Below are 25,484 nucleotides of genomic sequence, written 5' to 3'. Positions count from 1 at the left end.
CAAACTTAGCCGAAGGGTTTATATAAGTGTTGATAAATAAGTTGAGGAAGTTCCCCTATGTTTCTGTTTTTCAGAGTTTATTTCAGGTATCGGTATTGAAGTTAGTCAAATGATTGTAGTGCATCCATTGATAAGATCATGTGATTTTTTTCTTTAACATGTTAACACAGTGGATTACAATAATGATTTTTGAATATCAAACCAGCTGTACACCCCTGGAACAAACACTACATGATTTTATATATTTGCTGAATTTTAGGTGCTGGTATTTTGTTAAGTAATTCTGCTTTGATATTCATAAGCAATATTGGTCTGTAGTTTGTTGTTTTTGTTGTTGGTTTTTCATGCTATCTTTTTCTGATTTGGGTATCAGGCTATTGCTGGACTCATTAAATGTATTAGAATTGTTGTGTTCTCTTCCATTTTCTGGAAGAGATTGTGTAGAAGTGGTGTTAATCCTTCTTTAAAAGTTTGGTAAAATTTTCCAGTGAAACCATCTGGACATGCAGATTTATTTTTCTGAGGTTTTAAAATTATGAACTCCGTTTCATTATTAGTAATAGGACAATTCAAATTATCTATTTCTTATTGGGTGACTTGCAGTAGTTTGTGTTTTGTGAGGAATTGGTCCATTTCATCCAAATTGTCGAATATTTGTGTGAATAATTACCTATAGTATTCCCTTATTATCTTTTCTATGTCTATCAAGTCTGTAATGAGATCCCCTGTTTCATTCTTAACATTGGTAACCTGTGTGTCCTCGGGGTGTTTTTTTTTGGGGGGGTCACTCTTGTTAGCACTTTGTTAATTATATTGATCTTTTTGAAGAATGAGCCCTTTGTTTCATTGATTTTCTCTATTTTTCTGTTGCCAATTTCACTGATTTCTGATCTTTATTATTTCCTTCTTTCTGCTACTTTTAGATTTATGTTGCTCTTCAATTTCTAGATTCTTGGAGTGAGAGCTTAGATTATTGATTTGAAATTTTCTCTCTTTTCTAATGTATACAATTGAAAATGACTTTTTAAATGCATTGCTTTATTTAACATACATGACAATCTTTTATGGTAGGCAGTAAATCTGGTGTTATCTTTAAAATCTGCTCCCTCTCTTAGGTACCTCTCTCAGACAGGTGTCATCAAACTTATTTGAGTTCCTTAATTAACAAGTAGATTAAAATGTAAAATTTTCTTGTAATACACTTCAAGCATAATCCCCTTGAAGGCAGGGACCAGGAGTTATTACCTTATATCCTTAATGTTGAAAATCTGGCTCTAACAAATGTTTTTTTTTCTTCCTTTGGCTGCTTTTGGGTCTTCGTTGCTGCGCACTGGCTTTCTCTAGTTGCGGCGAGCGGGGGCTACTCTTTTTTTTTTTTTTTTTTTTTTGCGGGGGCTACTCTTCGTTGCAGTGCACAGTCTTCTCGTTGTGGTGGCTTCTCTTTTTAAGGAGCATGGGCTCTAGGCACGCAGGCTTCAGTAGTTGCAGCACACGGGCTCAGTACTTGCGGCACACGGGCCCTAGAGCACGTAGACTTCAGTAGTTGCAGCATGTGGGCTCAGTAGTTGTGGCACTTGGGCTCTAGGGTGCATGGGCTTCAGTAGTTGTGGCTCGCGGGCTTAGTTGCTCCATGGCATGTGGGATCTTCCCGGACCAGGGATCGAACCTGTGTCCCCCGCATTGGCAGGCAGATTCTTAAGCACTGTGCCACCAGGGAAGTCCCTAATAAATGTATGAAAAATAAATGCATATCTATTCTGCAGCTCAATGCCATTGCTTTAAATGAGTATTTGATACTATGGTCATTCCACAGCGACAAGATTCAGAATCTCTTCTAACATATACTTGAAAACAGATTTGGTTTGCCACCCTCAAAGAATTCAGTATTTATTTTGAGTATTGTAATTATCTGCAATGCACATTCCTCTCTTCTTCCCTTGTACCTTTTTCCTTTTTTTTTTTTCCAAGTGATATCATTGAGCTCCTATTGTACTCAATACACTTCTGAGAACTGATATCAACATAAATAGAAACCAGTCCTTAACATTCAAGAAGTTGACAATTGAGTAGGAAGGTGCATTCATATCATTAGACCCAGCTACAAATGGGGCTAAGGGGAAGCTCAAAGTATCTTTATAGAGGAAGTAAACTTAAAGAAAGCCCAGAAGGATAAGGCAGCATACAATACAAAGATAAAGGATCAAAGATAAGGAAATTGCAAGCAGAGGCAATGATATATACATCGCAAAATGATAGGCAACAGGAATGAAACAGTTCATAACTCCTGTTCTGATGGAGTTTGCATTCCAGCAGGTAATTCACACATTCAACATATATCCAGCTTATTTATTATACATGCAGCAAAGTAGCGAAGCACCATGCAAGGAGAACGTTTATGGTGAACTTCTGAAGTAATTTGAGATGCATTGGTAGAAAAGTACGTGAGATCACTTTAGTGCAATTCAGAGAGGTGTAATGCAGAGTTGAAAAATGAAGGCAAGGGCTAGTTTTCAAAGGGTCAATTCATCCCTTATCATATTTTCCACTAGGGTATCATATTAGTACTGAGTATCCTTCCAAGACTTACAAGGTGGGCTGAGCCCATGTGTTGATCATTCTTTACTTGTATCAGTGAACCCACTCCACTTTATGACGTTCTCTGCCCTACTCTTTGCCCTGGGAAGCTTAGCTCTTCATCATCAAAGCCTCTTGCACTCTATCAGCCAATTGTGTGACACCAGGATATCAGAGGGCACGTGGAAAAAGATTTTAAGGTATTTGTTTTTCCTTTTCCATGTGCCTCACTAAAGTCCTGCTGGTGACTGACTGTGTGTCTCTACTACTATTCTGACAACATTATTCCCTCACTTTGACCCATCAGAACTGGAGGTGGAAGGAACTTCCCGCTTTTACTATCACCTGGATGACTCACCATCCTTTATTTGGTCTCATCATCCTGCTTATACCTCTCTCCACGGCTATTTCAACAAATTGTTTTCTGCTCATGCTTTTGTTTCTACCTGTTTCATGCCAGGACCTTGACTAATATAGTATAAGAGATGCAACCATGAAATCTTCATACTGATCCTCAGCTTGCTGACATCAATGTGTTTAATTTCTTTGTACTCATAATAACTTTCTTTTATTCAGAAATCTTAAAACACCTTCATTAGTTCCTACACATTTACCTCCTAAAATGATTGAGAATCAATATATGAGTTAGGCATGCATTATTTTTACAACACAGATAACTTAGTTTTACATGTATTTAATAAGTAAGTAAATGTCTTCTGTCTTGACTCTATAGAAAGCACTGCTATATAGTACCAAGTTCTAAAATCAAATCATTTTGCAAGTGTCATACAGTTCATCGTCTATGGAAATATCAGTTAAGATATGCTTTGAGTTTTGCAAGTTGTAGCTCTTTTTTGTCCAGTGGAAAAAACTTTGAATATTTAAAAATGAATCCACAAGCCTCCAGATATCCATTTACTATTTTAATGGAAATTAAAATAATGTCAAGGCAGTATAATTTGCAGACACACACACAGAGAAATAATCTCAGGTATCAACATAGGTTGAATGGGGAACCTGGACTTCCAACCCTACCTAGTAGTAGCAAGGGAGCAACCCCCTTCCCATCTTCCAACAAAGCATTGCCAGGAAAGGCTAGCTAAAACTGAAGGTTTAAATAAGGTCTAGAGTCTGACAACATAATACCCTAAATGTCCAGGCTTCCATTTAAAATCATTCATCAAACCAAGGAAAAAAAAACTCAACTTGAATGAAAAAAGACAATCAACAGTCACCTACGCTGAAATGACATAGGTGATCAAATTATCTGCCAAGGATATTAAAACAGCCATTATAAAAAAATGGTTCAATAAGCAATTACAAACTTGCTTGGAACAAACAAAAAATAGAAAGTCTCAGCAAGAAATAGAAGACATATAGAACAAAATGAAATTTTAGAACTGAAAAATAGAGTAATCAAAATAAAATTCAGTTGATGGTCTTAATAGCAGATTGGAGGGGGCAGAGGGCCAAATCTGTGAACAGGAAGCTAGAACAATAGAAATCACCCAGTCTGAACAAGAACGAAAATAGACTGACAAAAAATGAACAGATCCTCACCGACCTTGTGGGATTATAATAAAATATCTATGATGCATGTCTCAGAGTCCTGAAAGGAGAGAAAAAAAAGTGTTGCTGAACAAGTACTTGAAGAAATAATGGCTTAAAAATAACCTAATTTGGCAAAAGGCAAAACCCTACAGATTCAAGAAGCTGAAAAACCCAAAGAGATAATCTCAAAGAGATCCCTGCCTGCACCTGTCATAGTCAATCTTCTGAAAACTAATGATAAAGGAAAAAAAAGAAAAAAGAAAAAACCTTGAAAGCAGTGAAAGAGAAAGGACACTTTATAGGTACAAAAAAAAAATCAAATGACAGAATTTCTTATGAGAAGCCATAGAATTCAAAAGGAAATGGCATGACATCTTTCATGTGATTAAAGAAAAGAACTGTCAGTGTCCGGAAAATAGAAGAGGAGGCAATACTTACAAACATGTTTTATGAGACAAGAGGTAATCTGATTCCAAAACCAGACAAACATGGTACAAAAGAAGAAAACTACAGATGAATAACCTTCATAGACATAGAGACAAACATTTAAATTTTGGTAAATTAACTAGCTAAAAAAGAATAATAACATGATCTTATCAATTGATGCCAAAAACAAAGGTTAGACAAAATTCAACACCCAATCATGTTAAAAAAATCTCTCAGAAAACTAGGAATAGAGGACTTCAACTTGATAAAGAACATCTAGAAAATTCTCTAGCCAACATCATAATAATGGTGAAAGATTTTAATTCCTTTTTCCTAATAGCAGGATCAAGGCAAAGATATTTGCTTTCAGCCCTGCTACTCTTTGTAGTATTGGAAGTTCTAGACAGCACAAAAATGTAAGAAAAGTAAATAAAAGCATAAAAACCAGGATGGACAAGTTAAAATTTTCCCTATTTGCAGATATTATGATGGGGAATGTAAAACATCCCAGGGATTCCACAAAATTACTCGTAGAAATAATTAGTTCAGCAAGGTCTCAGTATACAAGATGCACATAAAAAAATTAATTGTACTTCTATACACAAGAAGTGAACTACTACAAATCAAAATTTAAAATGTAATATCACCAATTTTGATAAGTTTTTTTAAATGTACCCTGACATGACGGCTGTCACAATAGAATCTAACAAAATTTTTTCAAATGAAGTTAAAGACACCTAAGTGCTACTAGAGCCATCTTACGGAAAAAACTGAACGAACCTTTTGGCCAACCCAATATAACATCTCAGCCAATATAGATCATTGTGGAGAAGGGAAATGGCCCGGAAATGATTTTTCCCAAATCAATAAATTTGTGAACTTTATATAAAATCTTAGTTATCGTGCCTGTTTCTTCCCAGCTTATTTATCCTTTGAAGCTCTGTTAGTCATAGTTCTTAAAATTGTTAAATAATTGTACAGTATAAGTGGGGAAAATGACTCAGGCCCATCCCAGTTAATATAAAATGCTGCAACCTAAGTGTCCATTGACAGATGAATGGATCAAGACGATGTGGCACATATATACGATGGAATATTAATCAGCCATAAAAAGAAACGAAATTGAGTTATTTGTAGTGAGTTGGATGCACCTAGAGAGTGTCATACAGAGTGAAGTAAGTTAGAAAGAGAAAAACAAATACCGTATGCTAACACATATATATGGAGTCTAAAAAAAAAAAAAGGTCACGAAGAACCTAGGGGCAAGACGGGAATAAAGACGCAGACCTACTAGAGAATGGACTTGAGGACACGGGGAGGGGGAAGGGTAAGCTGGGACGAAGTGAGAGAGTGGTAGTGTATATATGGACATATATACACTACCAAATGTAAAATACATAGCTAGTGGGAAGCAGTCGCTTAGCACAGGGAGATCAGCTCGGTGCTTTGTGACCAGCTAGAAGGGTGGGATAGGGAAGGTGGGAGGGAGGGAGATGCAAGAGGGAAGACATATGGGAACATATGTATATGTATAACTGATTCACTTTGTTATACAGCAGAAACTAACACACCATTGTAAAGCAATTATACTCCAATAAAAATGTTAAAAATATATATATATATATATATAATGCTGCCATTAAGGTTTTCAATTTCTTAAGAATACACTCCTTATTTACTTTTAAGTTTACCCTAATCAGTTCTTTCTAAGTAATAGTTCACCCATTTTATGATATAGGGATTACTGGTTAGTATTAGAATAGAAGCAAGGACTGGTTTTCATTTTACTGCATGTATTTTACAACTGTAGGCTAAAGAAAGTAATTTAAAAACATGCTAATGTAAGCCTTCAATGTAATAAAAATATGCTTTTCATTTTTTCTTTTTTTAAAATTGTTTACAATGTTGTGTTAATTTCTGCTGTACAGCAAAGTGATTCAGCTATACACACACACACACACACACACACATATATATACATATATATATTCTTTTTTTTTTACATTCTTTTCCATTGTGGCTTATTATAGGATATTGAATATAGTTCTCTGTGCTATACAGTAGGACCTTGTTGTTTATCTTTTCTATATGTAAAAGCTTACATCTGCTAACCCAACCTCCGACTCCATGCCTACCCCCAATCCTCTCCCCCTTGGCAACCACAAGTCTGTTTTCTGTATCCATGATTCTGTTTCATATATGGGTTCATTTGTGTCATATTTTAGATTCCACATATAAGTGATATCATATGGTATTTGTCTTTCTGACTTACTGTGATAATCTCTAGTTGCATCCATGTTGCTGCAAATGGCATTATTTCATTAATTTTTATGGCTGAGTAGTATTCCACTGTATGTATGTACCACATCTTCTTTATCCATTCATCTGTTGATGGACATTTAGGTTGTTTGCATGTCTTGGCTACTGTGAATAGTGCTGCTATGAACCTAGGGGTGCATGCATCTTTTTGAATTATAGTTTTGTCTGGACACATGCCCAGAAATGGGTGCTTTGCACTTTTATAAAACTAAAGTTCTGTATTTTAATGTGTTTATTTTTCAGAATGGTAGTTTGGGAAACTCTGTTCTTTTCCCTTTCTTTGTGCAATCACATGCATAATAGATAGTGATATTATTATAGGCATATGAAGGAACAATATGATCACAATACAAAGCACTTTTAGAAAGCACAGTATGACAAAATAAAGGTGACCTAAATATTGGAAATATGTACTGTGTTAATGGATTAGAAGCCTCAACATGGTAAAAATGTCAGTTCTCCAAATTGATCTATTTAATGCAATCCCTATCGAAATCCAGAAAGATATTTTGTTGTCTGATCTGTAGACCTATTTGTCTAAAATTTTTATGTTAAAACACAGGACCTAGAATGTGTAAAATAATTTTGAAAAAGAATAATGTAGTGGGAGGAATAACCCTACCTAATGCTTAGGCATATTATTGCAGCTACAGTAATTAAGGCAGTATGGTATTGGCAGAGGGATAGACACATAAATCAATAGGACAGAGTTGCAATCCCAGAAATAGATCCACACAAATGTGCCCAGCTGGTTTTTGACAAAGGTATAAAAGTTATTCAATGGAAAGGTAGTCTTTCCACAAATGGCATTGAGGCAACTGTTAATCTGTAAGCCAAAAAAGAAAAAAGAGGGCTTCCCTGGTGGCGCAGTGGTTGAGAGTCCGCCTGCCGATGCAGGGGACACGGGTTTGTGCCCCGGTCCGGGAAGATCCCACATGACGCGGAGCTGCTGGGCCCGTGAGCCATGGCCGCTGAGCCTGCGCGTCCGGAGCCTGTGCTCCGCAACGGGAGAGGCCACAGCAGTGAGAGGCCCACGTACTGCAAAAAAAAAAAAAAAAGAAAGAAAAAAGAAAACCTTACATCGTGTACAAAAATGAACTCGAAATTAATTCTAGGGAATTCCCTGGTGGTCCAGTGGTTAGGACTCTGCACTTCCACTGCCATGGGCCCAGGTTCAATCCCTGGTCAGGGAACTAAGATCCCACAAGCCAAGTAGCGTGGCCAAAATAAATAAATATTTTTTTAAAATAAAATTAATTCTAGATTTAAATGTAAAATGATTAAAAAAGTAGGAGAAAATCTTCATGAATTAAGGCTTGGTGAAGAGTTCTTTGGCATGACACCAAAAGCACCATACAAGAAAAAGTTTAATAAATTGAACTTTATAAAAATTTAAAACTTTTGCTTTGGAATTACCCTATTAAGAAAATGAAAAGACGAGCTACAGACTGGGAGAGTACACTTGCAAACCACATATCTAACAAAGGACTCGTATCTAGAGTATATAAAAAAATGCTAAAAACTCAGCAGTTACAATCAAAGTGGGTAAGCTGTGACAAAGCGAGAGAGAGGCATGGACATACATACACTACCAAACGTAAGGTAGATAGCTAGTGGGAAGCAGCCACATAGCACAGGGAGATCAGCTCGGTGCTTTGTGACCACCTGGAGGGGTGGGATGGGGGGGTGGGAGGGAGGGAGACGCAAGAGGGAAGAGATATGGGAACATATGTATATGTATAACTGATTCACTTTGTTATAAAGCAGAAACTAACACACTATTGTAAAGCAATTATACCCCAATAAAGATGTTAAAAAAAATTAAAAATAAAAAAATTAAATCCCAAAGGTGCATAGATTAGAAAGCAAAAAAAAAAAAGCACTAAAAGACCATGTTATGTTTACCTGAAAATGCGTAAATTGGAGTATTTTTTATGCTGCCACAATTTGCTTAAGATTTCAAATTTCAATGTTTATTTTACTTTTTAGCTTTGTTGAATGAATGATTTTTAGCGATTAATAAAATTAGTTTCCCCATTAAAAAAATAAATAAAATAAAGTGTATATTGAATATAAAAAAAAACCAAAACAAAGCACCCGGTTGGAAAATGAGCAAAAGGTATGGATAGACATTTTACTGAAAAGTATATTCAGATGGCAAATAAGAATGAAGAAAAAGTAGTTCACTGTTATTAACTATTCAGCCAATTCAAATTAAGACTGCCATGATATATCTCTACCTGTTTATGACAAAAATGAATATAATGTATATAATACTATATATATATATATATATATATATATATATAATGACACCAGTAAATGCCAAGGAAGATATGGAGAAACTGGATCACTCAGATTGCTGACAGGTATGTAAAATGGTACAGACCCTCAGGAGAACATTTTGGCAGTTTCTTTTAAAAACTAAATATGTATTTACCATATGATCCAGCAGCTTTACTCCTGGGCATTAATCCAGATAAATGAAAAAAATATACGTGATTGTTTGGCAGCTTTCTTTGTAGTAACCAAAAACTGGAAATAACCAAAATGTCCTATAGAAATGAATGCCTAAACACATGAGATGGAATACTACTCAGCAATAAAAGTAAACAGGTTATTGATGCAGATAACAACTTGAATGGATCTCTAGGACACTATGCTAAGTGAAAAAAGCTAATCTCAGAAGGCCACATAACATTCTTGAAATGACAAAATTATAGTGATGGAGAACAAATTAGTGGGTGCCAGGCTGGTGGAAGAGGGTGTTTGGTGTGACTAAAGGAAGGAAGATTTCTGTGGTGATAGAACGGCTTTGCATTGTGATTGAGGTTGTGTTTACACAAATCTACACCCATGATGAAATGACAGAAGTATATACAGTGTACCAGTATCAGTTTCCTGGGTTAGATATTGTGTTATAGTTATCTTAAATGTAACTGTTGGGGGAAAATGAGTGAAGAGTTTATGGAACCCCTCTATACTATCTTTGAAAGTTTTTGTGAATCTATAATTGGTTCAAAATAAAAAAAAAATCCTGCTCAGCCAATTATTAACAATGGGAACTTGAGCAAGTTCCTTGGCCAGTCATTTTTATAATGACACTCCTAAAACCTATCCATTGTAGTTATTGTGGGGACTAAATGAGAGACAGAAGTGACCACAGGAAAGTAGTGGTGTGGCCTGAACTAGTGTTCACTTTGGGCCAAATTTTATGTACCTTTCACTTTTTCCAGTTAGCTTATCTTTCCACCTAGAGTATAAAAACCTTAAGAGAACTATAAGTATTCTGCGTTAATGTAGAATTCATCACAGGTGCCCAACAAATTCTGATTATTGACTAAGGCTGAAAGACAATTAAGATGTACCTAAGGGCATTCAGGTCCTTCGATATTTGGTGCTTTAGATATTAACCAAGACAAGTTTTTGGTATATTTGGAGCCACAATTGTTTTTGGAAACATACACTTCAGGGTTTTTCAAAATTGGCCATGCATTAGATCACCTGTAAAACACAGAGTCCTGAGTCCTACTCCCAAAGTTTCTTGTTTTTCAGGTTTCATGTGTGCTCACATTTCTAAAATGTTCCCATATGCTGCTGCTGCTGCTTCATAGATTACACTTTACAAATCACTGATAAACTGTACATGTGCCTTGGACAAAACACGGGTTTATATCTACAGGGAATTCATGGTACAGCTGTAAAGGAACTTATACTCTGGGCATTATTGCAGTCCATTGCGCAGGACACTGATGCTAACATGCAGACTTAGATCCATGTCACTCCTAAAACACTTTTATTATTATGTTTTATAAAATTGTTGGTTATATGCATATTTAGATAACCACATTAAGGAGATGAGGTGACCTATAGAGAACATTTTAAATCTGTTTTGGATGATAGTAATTTAAATATAATTACCCAAAATTAAAATCAGGGCTTGTGTTTTATTTCATATGGATTTTGTTGGGGGGAATGGTAATATTATGATGTATTCCAAAATATAGAATGTATACTTCACTATTAAAGTAAACATCATCATGTGACTCCCATATGTCAGGTTTTTCTTCCTAGTTTTATCTACAGTTTATTTCTGTGCCAAGCAATTGAACGCTTGACATAGAAAAATGAGTCTGTCACTTTAACAAATGGTACTGTAAAAACACTCAAGCAAATAATTTTACCAGAGATCATTGTAATTGCAAAAGGAATATCTTTCTAAAATGTGTTACCAGTATTTCCTATAAATATCGGGCTCACCTGTTGCATTAAAAGTAAAAATAAGAAAGGAGATAAAGAAGCCTTCTCTTGGCAAAGAAGAGTTTACAAACATGCTGAACAACGTGTTACAACTGTGTTCATTTAATACAGAAAACTTTTGAGAACCATTACATAATTGATCATTAACTCAGTGTCTAAGAGGATGGTGTTTTAATAATTCTCACCAAAAAAGTTGAAGAAAGAGTAATTTGTTAATAATTCTCACCAAAAAAAGTTGAAGAAAGAGTAATTTGTTAGTAATCATAAGCTACAACAGAAATTTAGCACTTCAGGAGGATTTCTTTATTCCATTCTAAAAGTGCTCTTTATTTTAGCAGGAACCTTGTCCCATGAGAACTATACACATTCTGCCTTTAGAGCTCAGCTGCTTCATTCTGCTCTTGCTTCTCTTAGTCAGGCTGTTGGCATCATCAATACATAACTTTTGATTGGATCCCCAGGGTAGAAATTAAGTTTGGTAGACGGTGGATACATAACAAATGCATAGATTATTCTGGGCATTTATTTTTGTTCAGTGGAGTGAAGTTTTTAGTGTTGTTGAAAGGTGAAAAAAAAGAAAGGCATTTAAAAGGCTATTCTAGATCAGGATTTTCTGCTCTGTTATTTTAGAAATGTGCATAGAAGTTTCAGAAAGTCTTGTTACAGTTGTTTACTGAAGAGTTTTTATGTTTAGAAGCTTGAGAGAAAGTACTATGTCCTCTGTGCTATTCTGGTTTGGATATTAATGAGAACATAGTTGAACAACATTTGAATTCACAGGACTTGCCATGCTGGAAGCACAACCTTATATGTAGTGGCCATGGGCAGTCCTATTATGGGAAACCAACTTGAGAGAAAAGGCGAGTCTCTTGCTTCTGCGCAGGTCCTGGAATTCGAAATATCCAGGGGCCTCTACAGAATCCTGGCATCAGTTACTGTGTTGACTCACTCAGTGTTGGGATCAGTCACTTTCCCCTTACAGGACTCAGATCTTGGAGGCAATTAGCATCAGAGAAAACGAATAGGAAAACCTGAAGTCTTATTTTTTAAAGGCTGCTGAAGTTGATTGGTTTCTCATCATTCCTAAACCTACTGAAGCAATAAAGTTGGGAGAAAATTTACCAAGATTTTTATCGCTGCCTTCATATATACTTTTCTTTTTTCCAAATGCTTTGGTGGGAAGAAGTAGAGGACTGTTGTAAGTACAAAGTAACTAAAAATATTTTTTACCATGGCATAACTTTTAGTTTGTGACAAACTCACTGATTAGGCAGATTAATTTAAACTTATTATAGTGGATTGTGAGTAAGCATAAATGTTATATACACTGTACACATAATGTATGTGCAGGTGTACATGTTTCTCATTGGGAAAACTTTTCAATAGAAAATATAATCAAACACATCTTTCTTATTTAAGAAAGTACTAGAGTAATATAATATGCATACCTGGCTTGGAGTATCTGTGACAAACCATTTAAATTGCTGTGAAATAGTTTGTGTATCTAAGTTATTATCATGATTATTTGATATTTCTGTATTAGTAACAGTTACATGTGGGATAGTGACCTGACACATATTCTCAGTGAACTAATTGCTCTATGGAAATGATATGTGGATGCCTCAAGGTTAGAAAAATTTTATCTGGCATATTGTGGGGGAAAATAAAGAACAAAATGAATTGTGATGGATAAATGGAGGTTGAGAAAAGTATTGATAAATATTTAATTTAAAAGTTCCTTTCTCATATTGCGTTTAGTATTTGGCATGTTCTTTTCTGTAGCGGGTCATGAAAATTATTTCAAATAATGAGATGATCTCTGCTGGCAAATGACCAGATACTTTTATTGAGAAAACAACAGAAAAACATGAGGGGCTTATAATCATATTTTGCAGTAAAGTCAAGGTGTTGTTTCATGTCTATGATGACCTAGTTTTTCAGTAAAACTTTTTAGTTTGGCTTTTTATATAAGCTCTACCTATGTTGTTTATTTTAAGGAAGTCAGGATGACTAATGAAAAATGTAAAAATTGACTGTGGTACAACAGTAAAAATAATATATAAAAATAATATATGAGGGGTACAGTGTCTCCCAAAGAGATGGATGAAAGAGATTATCTTTTTTTTTCCTGCCTTTGATTTGTGGATTATAGTCATTCTGAAATAGATATGAGGGCAATGCCTATAATTAAGAATGAAAAAAGTAAAAAAAAAAAAAAAAGAATGGAAAAAATAGATCTCTCTAAATAAGTAGCTATTCAAAACTTCTGGAAAAGAGTCACAACAGAAGTTTTGCCTTTGAGAAAAAACTGTGGAAAAGAAATTAACCTTGTGCACTTATTGATTCACAAAAGATGCTACCAGATTTTGTAGTAAAACATTTTTATATAATTTCTTTATTTTATAAATTTCTTTGGTGAGTATCAGAATTGCTTTCTGATTGAAAAAAACATCCCATTTACTAATATTACAAAAATACAATAGCACGTTTGTTCTTTGCAATACACACATATTGCTCAATCGATATAGCTACAAAATTAAAACCATAAACCAGTGTGTAGAGCAATTTAGGAAGAATGGCAGAGATTTAATTTTGGAATGAAGCAAGGCAAACATACTGTCTGCTTTGTCATAGATATTCAAATGACTTTTTAAATTCTTAATCAGAATCTGAAGACAGCTAACCTTCTTGGACAATCCCTGTAGAACTTTATTATAATACATTTTGAAACGATCAGGTAATACTTAGGCTACATGACAATGAGTTTGTTAAGAGAAAATGAAGATATTCACAAGGTTATATTATACATTAACTTTTATTAGTTGACAACATAATACTCTTTGAATGTATTGACATTTGAATACAATTTTTTAAATTGCCTTAGTTTGAAGAACTTAAAAGAGTACACTTGGTTCTGTTTTAACCAAAATAGTCACCAATTAATAGGGAACATCACTGTATTAACCTAAGTATTGTTTACTTTTAGAATTACTTAAATATTGCGTTGCAAAGAATCATTCAAATAATTGATTGCAAATTATACATTTCCTTAGAATTTTTTAAATGATGCAAATTATCTTGAAGTCTAATAAAATAATCTTTTAGAATTACATTTGCAGTCTTTTAAGGGCATCTTAACTATGAAAAAGAGATTGCTGATCTAAATAGATAATATACTTGTTAATTTAATAAGAATCTTTCTGTGTCTCTTACGTGGCATAGCAGTATGAAAAATACAATAAACAATATCATGTAATAGTTACTCTAAACTTAAAAAAAAAAAGACTACGAAGTGTTCTGTGCAAATTTCTGTTATTTAAGGAAGAGAGGTGTTGCTTGACACTACTCCAGCTAGACATTACTGAAATGTAAATTCATAATTTGGACGGAGATATTAATACAACTTCCTCTTTAGTCCTAAAGTATTCGTTTGAAATCTTTGTAGTCCAAGGCCTTTGCTGCGTGTGAAACAAATTGTAAAGCTCTTAACCACTTGTGTGGTTTAATAAAAGAGATTAAAATCTTTGTTCTCTGGAAAAGTCAGGTGTTCTTTTTAATTCTATTATCTTTCATCATGGCTTTACCACAAAACTAAAAGAAAGTGATTTCCCAAACTTTCTTTCCCCTTCCACCTTCTGCTGTAATATTTCCCTAACTTATTAAAAATGATTCATCATATTTTTCATTACACCATTCTTTCTTGCATTGCATATACAAGAAACATAATATTTTGGTGTGACTGTGTATTTTTATATAAACACACGTACATATTTAAATCACAGGTTTAACTTAGGTACTAAGTTACCTAAGGGAGACCTTGAAAATTAATTGGAAATTAACTTTTCTTTAAAGATAATTTTCTTTTTTTAAACCTTTTTTTGAAGTACAATTTACAATACTGTGTTAGCTTCAGGTATACAGCAAAATGATTCAGTCATCCAAAGTTTCTGTTTATGTGGTTTATTTTCTATTTTAAATACACATCATTTTAAAATAAACTGACAAATAAGAGTAATTACAGAACATAACAAACCATGAGGGAAGAAGTAGACCTAGGTTTTATGGGGCCTGAGGTTGAAAAAATGAAGGAAGGGGACTCTTTTAGGAAAAGTAATACAGAATTAAGAATACAAAATTAGGTAGGACTTGCAAGGAGCCAATATAAGTGAAGGGCTTCAAGACTTAAGCTTTAAAAGTTTCGTGGGAAATCACCTCTGTATGAAGAGATTCGTTGTGGGTGAATCTTTTCTCACTTACATTTTAAAATAAAATTGATACTAGTTATATTTCTTTAAAGCATATATTATTTCTCCAAGACAAGCTTTTATTTAATGCAGATTAGAGAGTTAGAAGAATTTATAATGGTAGGAATTTGACATTTCTGCCTTTCATTCTGAAAAGATACAATGATTAAAGTGATGTCAAAGTCAGTTAATGGAGGCGGTGCAGTTATTTCAGATATACAGGGTATGTAACTTGAAGGCAAGCCAAATCAGAATGAAACGGAATAATGATGACCTTGGTTTATTTTTATGCAGTACATTCAGGTTGTGATTGAATTCAGAGGGAGGCAACAGTTTTCTTTCTCACAAAGTCCTGCTATAGTCCTAGGAGATTTGTGTTCTGTTATCAAGGCAGTTGGTTCATATAGGAACGTTTTGTTGGGAAGGTCATGGGCTGCAGTATGGGAAACGAGAAGACCTTTTTTTAATTAAATGCAACCAAGTACCATAGCATAATTTCATGAAAATATTTGTCTTTCGGGAGTATGGTCCATGCAGCAGACTGATCTTCAAAACTCAAACGTGCAAATAAGTAAACACCTGTGCTCTTCATTTTTTCCTCATTTAAAAACATCTATTCGTTAAACTTCCTTGGAGTTTCACGCTCTACAATCTTGACAGTAATATTCATAATGTATTTGGAGTTCTGAAGTTTAATTTTAACACAGATATGAAAGTTAGGTTGGCAGTGCTATAGTATACCTTATTATTTTGCCAGTTTGGAAGGGGTTTGTCTACTTGTGTCACATGTAGAATTGTCCTTAACATCTTTATGTTTGTAAAATGTCAGACTCCCTGTAGTTAATATTGTGAGTGAAAACGTCTGTCAGAGATTCTGATATCCTCTCTTGAAGGGGAGAGTAACCCTGCATTTTGTGAATCACTCATATGCAAACAATAGTTTGAAGATTAGCAGCTAAAGTGATTTGGTTTGTTTTTTCCTGAAACTTGAGTATCAAGAGCTTGTTTTCCCATGTATTATAGCATATTAGAATTTCGCAAGTGCCTTTTTAAACCAGATGGTTCCTCCAGAGATTCTGAAATGCTTTAACTCCGAGGGACATGGCCTTTTTCTTTCCCCATTCAAGATTACTGCCCTGAATATGGCCAGGAAACCACAGAACAAAAAACCTTGGCTCCAGTGTTTTAAGGGAATCTTAAATGTCTCAGCCACAATTCTGATAAGCATCAGGCAGATGAGGATGAAGAAGGGGAATGGCCCTGCTCATTCACGCTTAAAAAGACGTCCCCCACATGCCTATTAACAAAAGCAAAGGGCAGTATTCCTTCTCTCAGAGCTGGAGTCTTCCACTTAGGCTACCATTTTAAGGAAAAATTTCCATCCAGCTCTGTGCTCAGTCTTTACGTTCTGATATTCACTCAGAAGACCTCAGAATTTCAGTAGGTGAAAGAAGATGCAGAGCAATTTTCTGGGGCCCTGCAGTCCCTAGAGAGGTGACTTTGCATAGTACAATATGTTTAATGATACTAAGCCCGGCGAAAACAAGTGTTCCTAGCAATCCGGATTGAGTTTGGAAATCAATTTCTTCTCAGTCTCCTTATTATCTTTTACCTTCTACCTCAGTGCCTCACTTTTGGTTTGTCATTATTCACCCCATTCTTCACTAATGGAAGGTGGGGAGAGTCGACAATTATCCTTTAGCTGGAAGGGAACTGTCATTTTGATACTATGCTGGTGAACTGTTGATGCTGTTGTTGTTTTTGGTGTGCATAAATGAATCTTCCAGAACTGTTAAGTCAGTATTTTGATTCCATATAATTTTAAGCAACTGATTTTCCATAAATTTTAAATGTCGGGAAAATGATTTTCTATACATTAATTTTGAAAGCTGAAATATATCTAAGGCTAGTTTAAAATATTTAGTCTTATTATGTTACTGTTCAAGTAAAATAATCTGAGGAAGCACTTTTCCTCTATTTTTCTTTATTTCATTTTATTCTTTATTTTTAGTAGAAAACTGGCTTGTTTTCATGAATAGGAGGAATATTAAAGGGAACTATGTGAAAGCCCATGCTTATTCACGTAATAAAGTCAGAATGTAGGTAGCTGAATGGATTTTAAACAGGGTTAATAGAATTTTAAAGAAACTTTAAAAAAATGTTTGAATTGTCAAGCTCTTAGTTTATACTTAATAAATACTCATTCCATCCATGGGCATTACAACAATGAGGAGTTTATATATGCCAAAATAACATATAGGCTTTTGCCAGTTTATCTTCAACTTTTAGATGTACTTTATCTCCAACCTTTTGAAATAATTGATGTTGAAAAAGCACCAGTATTAATTAAGCACAACTAGCATCACAATGTCTCATTTTACCCAATTATGGGCAAATAAAGGGATTACCCTTTCAATGTTTTCACCCTCTTCTTGGCTTTTGCTTTTTTTGTTTTAAATTGCTCTCCCTCCTCCCACTCTGCCTTTGGCTAAGACTGTCATGGAATCAGGACTATAAAAGGGCATAAACATCAGTGGCTTTTTGCTCATTCTTGGCACCCATCTTTATTTGCACACAACTTGTCTGCTCCTTTATCAGATTACAGCAGCAATAGTACCTTAGCCTGAGCTAAGTGCTGACTTAAAGGGCACAGGAGTCAGCACACTGTTATTAGTGCAGATTTTAGCCTTGGAAACTGTGTGAGGTCAAGCTAAAGAAATAAAAAAGAAAAATCACAGAGTCAGAACTGCTCAAGTATTTTCATCAAAGGCAAGTTGAGTAATTCCTTTTTATATTGATGCTCACGAGGACAGTATTAGAAATAGATTGCTGACTAAGCAGACAAAATGTTATCAAAATAGTTGAGGAACGGATAAAATTATGTATGAAAGTGGTGAATCCCAGTGGCTCTGATGTATTGGAAAATAACTAGGGAGGAAAAAGGAAAATTAGACGCTAAAGAGTGTAACCGGATGTAAGCAGTGTTGGCATGTAGGTGGTTAACTGAAAGAGCTTACTGGAAGCTCAGACAGCTGGGGAATCCTGATTTAGTAGAGCCTGAAGGGCAGGTCAGAAGCCATATGCACAGCTGCTGAAGAGCTAAAGGGTTCCTCTGGACTAGGTGTACATACCCCGTCTCTAATGGACTATGTCAGAGAGCACCAAGTGTTATCACAGAGTTTACTTCGCTCAAGCCTATGGACTTTGCAGTGTTTTACTTTAAATGTCTGGAAATAGATTGGCTCTCTAAATAAATCCAGAAGTAAAAGTATCAAAGGAAGTGACTACGTAAAGTTTATATTGTGTGGGTTTCGGTGACCACTGTTTAAAGAAGGAACAATTATTCGTTCATTGTTATTCATTCATTTAGTCGTGTAACTAGTATATATTGAGTGCCTACTTGTGCTAGGTATTGTGCCATGCTCTCTGGAGATAATGTTCTAAATAAGTGAACTCATTGAGATTAGAATTTAGGAGAGAATACACACACACACACACACACACACTTTATTTATTTCCCATTCCGGGTTTTTTTTTTAATTGGAGTATAATTGCTTTACAATGTTGTGTTAGTTTCTGCTGTACAATGAAGTGAATCAGCTACACGTATGCATATATCCCCTCCCTCTTGGACCTCCCTCCCAACCCCCTGCTCATCCCACCCATCTAGGTCATCACAGAACACCTAGCTGAGCTTCCTGTGCTTTATAGCATGTTCCCACTAGCTATTTTACACATGGTATTTATACACACTATTTAAACTTCATTTGGGATAAGGGCTACAGAATAAAGCACACATTGTTAGAAGAATGTATGACAGTGAGACCTAGACCAGTATTAGAAATTGGGGGAAGGACTCCTAAGAAAATGACCTTCAAAGTATGACAAAGAAGAATGAGGTTGGGCGATAGTTGTCCAAGGGAAAAAGAGGGAAAATGTGACATTCAGAGGGAAAAACATATGTGAAGGTATAAGTTGGTATGAAGAAAGAACTAAAAGAAGGTCAGTTTTCCTAGAGTGTCGTAAGTGAGGCAAAGTTTGGAGCATGCAGCTGCAACAGTGGGCTGGGGTCCAATTGTTCAGAGCCTGAGACCTCATGAGAATAATTTTTTTCTGTATAGTAAGATCAGTGGTCAGCCTTTTAAAGGTTTCAGGTAGGGCAGTGATATGACCATGTTTGTGGGTTTTTTTTTTTAAAGAATATTACTGTGTTTTGTGAAGAAACAATTAGGAGGTGTTAAGAGTAGATGAAAAAGGGTTTCCCTGGTGGCACAGTGGTTAAGAATCTACCTGCCAATGCAGGGGACACGAGTTCTACCCCCGGTCCGCGAAGATCCCACATGCCGTGGAGCAACTAAGCCCATGTGCCACAACTACTGAGCCTGTGCTCTAGAGCCCGTGCTCCACAACAAGAGAAGCCACTGCAATGAGAAGCCTGTGCACTGCAATGAAGAGTAGCCTCTGCTCGCTGCAACTAGAGAAAGCCGGCGCGCAGCAAAGAAGACCCGACGCAGCCAAAAATAAATAAATAAATGTATTTAAAAAAAAGAACAGATGAAGAGCTATCAGTCTGAAGCTATCAATCTGGTTGGTAGCTTCTCCAGGGGCAAAATAAAGTGATGTTGACTAGAATGGTGACAGTGGAGTTGAAAGAAGTGGATTGATTTAAGATTTACTTAGGAGATAGGGTCAATAGAAATTAGTATTGAATTGGATGTGGTGCCCTCCGTGGCATGTAGAATTGGGTGGATAATGGTGCCATTTATAAGGAGAAGACTTGAAGAGCGCTGGAATAATGGGAAAGATTGGGGATAAGTAATAAGTTTTTTTATGCAGAGCGTGGGTGCTGTGGATCTGGGGATGTGAAGCCTACAAATGAAGTCATTATTGGGGACTTAAAGTGTGAGCCATAGAGAGTGGATGAGACTAGGTAGAAAGATCATATAGAGGGTGAAGAGAAGGAGGCCAGGAATTCAATAAGGAAGACAAGAACAGTTCAGAAAATCATAGAAGAGGCATCTAGAAAGAATGATGAAATCCTAAGGAAAATAATATTTCTGTAATGAGGAGTGTCCCATTCCATCTTCAGTTTAATGACTTTATGAATGAGGAACTCGCAGTACCAGGTGTCTTGGTTTCCACAATCTCTACCATCTATTTACCCCAAATTGTCTCTGCCGCATTGGTATTTCTATGAGATATCACCAAAATGTTGCCTTAGTAGAAAAGCTTCAATAAATATTTAAATTGTACAATGTATTCAGCTTTTTCCTGTACTCTGCGCTTCCTAAAAATACCTTCTTTGGAAACCCCATTTCAACTGACTGCTGTATAATGAAATGAACCTTCAGTGTAAAACATTTATCATAGTCTGAATTTCAATTGCTCAGTCAGAGTTGTTAAGCAATATGAAAAATCATCCTTCAGAGAATACAGAAGTGCCTAGATATGACAAGGTAAGTTTGCACTTTATTTAATGCTATTTTAGTTAATATAGATGTTTATTGGAGAAACGTCTAAAATTTCTTGAGAACCATTAGTAAAATTGATTATTCTTAAATCTGGAAAAATGGTAAAAATACTTGGAAAGCATTGACAATTCAGTTTAAATAAAACTAGAATTGTACTGAAGAAAAAGAAGGTACTTGAGTAATTGAAATTTAGTCACGGATGAGTATAATGTACTTACCAGTTAGCTTTTGGGGAAGTAAGACTAGATAGAATATTAATATGATATCAAGCAGCTTTTTTACCATTAGGTTTTTACTAGCTTGTAAATAAACAGTTGAACAACTGCAATGTTCTCTCTGCCTTTTATGAAATTACAACTCTGTAAGTCAGAAAAAAATAGACACACACACACACACATAAATACCACTACTGTAATATGTCAAGAGAGTTATAAACCATGGTACAAATCAGCCATAAATGATTACTTATAGATTATGTGATTATGAAAGTTTCATTGAAGAATCCAGCTTTATAAATAGGCCTTAAAGTATGGCAGAAGGAGCAATTATTCATCAACAAGAATCAACAAGGCATTGATATATCCTACATAAATAGCTACTGATAGTCCCTTGTATGTGCATAGCAATATTTCTGGTTCACCTAGTCTTCAGAGATAACATTTAGCATTCATCAATGCTATACCAAGTATCAAGCGTTTCTCTGAGTATATTACATGTATCTCAGCTAATTCTCATTACAGTTCTGGGAGGTAGGGGATAGAATCATCCATATTTAACAGATGAGGATACTGAGGTACAGGGAGCTTAAGTAATTTGCCTACAGTAGCTCAGCCTGTACATACTGGCATCAGGATTTGAATGGTGGCGGAGGATTCAGGGTTCTTAACCAGTTAACTGCCACAGCCTCTCAGATTTTGATGAAGAGGATCTGTCAGAGCTCTAGAGGTGATACAACAAAACGTAAAATGGAAAGAATCATGCTGTCTTCTAACAAGAACTAAATATGTTCCATTGAGAATGTTCATTAAAAGAACTCATAAAACTTGTGTGCCCTCAAAGACCTGGCATATTACAATTTCTTAGATAAAAACTAAGATGTCCTGAAAAACCTCATATCCATCCTCTAGACCTTCTCAGGGGGCTATCTATGGTGATGTCCACAATAGGTCACTGTTTTACTGTTTTATTCCTACCTCAGTCTTTAGACAGTGTGAACTCGAAAGATCAAAGAATAGAACTAATGTCACCCTTGATCTGCAGGGTGTTCCATCTACAGCAAGTTCCTCAGAAGAATCTCACTAGATGTCTTTCTGATTTTATTTCACTTGTACACAGGCCACTGTGCTAGATGAACAAAACACTAAGGACTGGGCCCACATGAATAAGATTCAGTACTGTGAGCAGAAATAATTTGGCTTTACTAATATATATATATATATATATATATACACATATATATATATATAGTCAGTAAATATTATTAAAACTAAACTGAAATCAACTCTTCCACTTGGAAAATATAAAGAAAACTACAGCACAGTTGGGGAAAAGTGGGAAAACAATTTGTTATATCCATATTTTGCTTCCCAACTATAATAGACAGCTATAGTTTGTTATTTTATTCCTTAAGGGGCTATTCATCATTTAATTTTAATATTAAACATTAGTGGTAACTATATTAGCAATTTTTTGGGTAATTTTTTAAGAAAATGGTATTATAAATGGAATTATCATACTATCAGAGTAGTATGATACCAATACAAAAATAAAACAAGGTATTATCTTTCTACTTTTTATATCCATCAGTTGAACTAGATATTGAGATATTTTTTTTCCTTAAAATGTTATACTTTGTTTTTTCCTATTCAAACTTTACCTGACTTAGTTCAAGTGAAGTAAAGAATGTCATGTCACTAAAACCAATTGAGAAAAATTTGTTCTCTTCTTTCTTGAACTTGAAGCAGTGGTCACTATTGACCGTTTTCTCCCTTCTTAAAAATGTTGTCTTCCCTTGAGATCTGTGCATTGCACTCTCCTGCGTTGGTTCCCATTTCTTTCAGTCTACTTTGTGGGCTCATTCTCTCTACTGAACCTTTAAACAGTAGAATTCTTCAGAGGTCAGTCCTAGCAAGTTTGTCTTCTGACTCTGTAATCCCTTTCATTGTCATTGCACCCATGCCTGTGGCTTTATTAACACTTATGTGCAGAAAACCAACCAAGTTATACCTCTAGCTCAGATTTCTCCAATGAATTCCAGAACTGTAATTTCAATTGCCTGATTGGCATCTCCATTTGTATGTGACAAAGCCACCTCTACACTAAGTGCCCCAAAGGGAACTTTCCATTCACCCAGAACTGTAATTTCAATTGCCTGATTGGCATCTCCATTTGTAGGTGACAAAGCCACCTCCACTCTAAGTGCCCCAAAGGGAACTTTCCATTCACCCCACAAAACCTGAGCTTTTCTCATTCTTCCCTTTATCAGTGAATGATGCTACGTATCCATGCAGTTCCCACAAGCTAGAAACCCATTTCATCCTTGAAACTTTTCTCTCTCTTGCCCACTTATGTCTAATACTGTGCGTTTTATCTCCTAAAATTTTTTGATCCACTTCTCTTCATTTCCTCTCCCATACCCTAGCCCAAGCTGCCCCCTCTCACTAGGAATACAGCAGCACTTTCCTTTCTGGTTTCTTTGTTTCACCTCTTCCCCATGCCTTCTAATCTATTCTCTAAAATTCATCCAGTCAGCTAAGTTTGATAATATCAGCACCCGCATAATGACTTTAGCAAGTTCTGTTGGCTACAAGGAAAGCAAAAGAAAATAAAACAAGATCTAGATACTGTTTTCATCTCCTGTAATGCTTCCCCCCTGCCATACCACCTTTCTGGTTTTCTTTCTGTTCCTTGAATAGGCCTTGCTTCTTTCTGCCACAGGGCTTTTGCACATGCTTTTCTTTCTGTTCCCTCTCTTTTTCACCTAGATAATATCAGTTTCCCTTACCAGCCACTTCCTCTGAGTAGCCATCAAAATTCCCTGAGTAGATAAAATTTCCCTACCATGTAACATCCCTCCATAACACATAGCAATGTTGCAATTCCCTATGTGTATATATGTGACTAACTAATGCTTATCAATCAGACTATGTGGTAAGTTCCATGAACCCAGCCACAACAGTTGTCTTTGCTCACCATTGTTTTTCCAGAACCAGGCACATGAATATTTTTGAATAAGTGAATTGGTGTTTAAAGTTTTATTGCACACTATTATTATAGCCATTCACATATAAGAACATGTTATAATAATGATAATTTTATTGCAGTTTATGAAAATTTGAAATGACAATGAAAGCACTTTAATTCTTGTTGAAACTTAATGTGTATAAATAAGTATTGAAGATAAGGATTTTGTCACTGGGTTTCATTTCCTTCTTAAATTCCCCATACTCCATTTTACTCTAGAGTCTTTTGGTTCTTGGTATCATTTTGTTTTTAACTGTTTTCAACTCATGTATATTTTCTTTCCTTCATCTGTCTTTGTAAACTCTCAGTGGCACTTGTCAACATTAACTGCCTCCTTCATACCTAAGATGTTCTTCCTTGATTCTACACTAGTCTAGTCCTTTTCTTTTGTCTCTTATATTTGTTCTCTCCTTTCCCTCTTCCAAATTGCTATCTGTGGATATTCTGGGAAAATAAGATATTTACTTTTTGCTCTTACTTTGCTAGTCTATCTCTTGAAGAAGAGATCCATTTTCTTTTTAACCTAAGAGCTTGAGACATGTATTTGAGTATAAAGACGAAGTCGTAATTTCATTTTAAGATGTTCTAGAGAAGAGACATTGACTACTAAGTGATTTGTCCTGAGGTGTACAAGGTGGGGAGGACTTAAAGGCAAATTGAAAACAATCCCTCAGAGAAAGGGCAAAAAGACTTTTGCAATGAAAAATAAATTACACTGTATAAAAATATATTGTTAATAACAACATTCCCAGTTTATAAGGGAAAGCCAATTTGCAGCCAAACACAGAAGGAAAAAAAACCTGTATTATGTCAGTCATAAGTGCAATCTCAGAAAGTTGAATGAGTAGAAGCAGAGAGTAGAAGGGTGGTTACCAGGGGTGGGGAGCTGGGGAGAATGTGGAGATGTTGGTTAAAGGGTACAAAGTTGCAGTACATAGCATGAATAACTCTAGAGATCTAATGTACAGCATGGTGACTATTGTTAATAATACTGTACTGAATGCTGGAAGTGTGTTAATAGATCTCATGTGCTGCCATCACAATGGGTAACTATGTGAGACGATGGTATGTTAATTAATTTGACTGTAGTGATCATTTCACTGTGCATATCAAATCATGTTGCACAGCTCAAATATATAAAATTTTTATTACAAATATTTTTTTTTAACTGACAACACTACAGCAGACAAGGATGCAGAGAAACTGGGCCTCTCAAACAATGCTGATGGGAATGTAAAATGGTACAGCCATTCTAGAAAACAGTCTGACAGTTTCTTCTAAAACTAAACATACAATTACCATACAACCCAGCAATTCCACTCTTGGACATTTCTACCAGAAAATGGAAACTTAGGTTCACACAAAACCCTGTGTATGGATGTTCATACTATCTTTC

The 25,484-nt window shown here is 35.4% G+C and overlaps 1 protein-coding gene and 1 non-coding gene across 2 annotated transcripts in view; both read left to right on the top strand.

The window, feature by feature from the left end:
• Positions 1-7,990: 7,990 nt before the first annotated feature.
• TRNAG-UCC (transfer RNA glycine (anticodon UCC)) lies at positions 7,991-8,063 on the top strand. The gene has a single exon. It is a non-coding gene; the product is annotated as a tRNA-Gly (tRNA).
• Positions 8,064-12,158: 4,095 nt separating this feature from the next.
• The window catches only part of DMD (dystrophin), a 2,124,682-nt gene continuing 2,111,356 nt past the window's right edge, over positions 12,159-25,484 (top strand). The window contains exon 1 of the mRNA XM_060001925.1: positions 12,159-12,328. Coding sequence (XP_059857908.1) covers positions 12,298-12,328 — 31 coding nt within the window. The 5' untranslated portion in view covers positions 12,159-12,297. The remainder of the gene's footprint in view (positions 12,329-25,484) is intronic.

This window comes from Delphinus delphis, chromosome X (genome assembly GCF_949987515.2).
Source record: "Delphinus delphis chromosome X, mDelDel1.2, whole genome shotgun sequence".
NCBI classification, from domain to species: domain Eukaryota; kingdom Metazoa; phylum Chordata; class Mammalia; order Artiodactyla; family Delphinidae; genus Delphinus; species Delphinus delphis.
The sequence above is the reverse complement of the archived record's forward strand: the minus strand, read 5'-3'. Positions and strand labels throughout refer to the sequence as shown.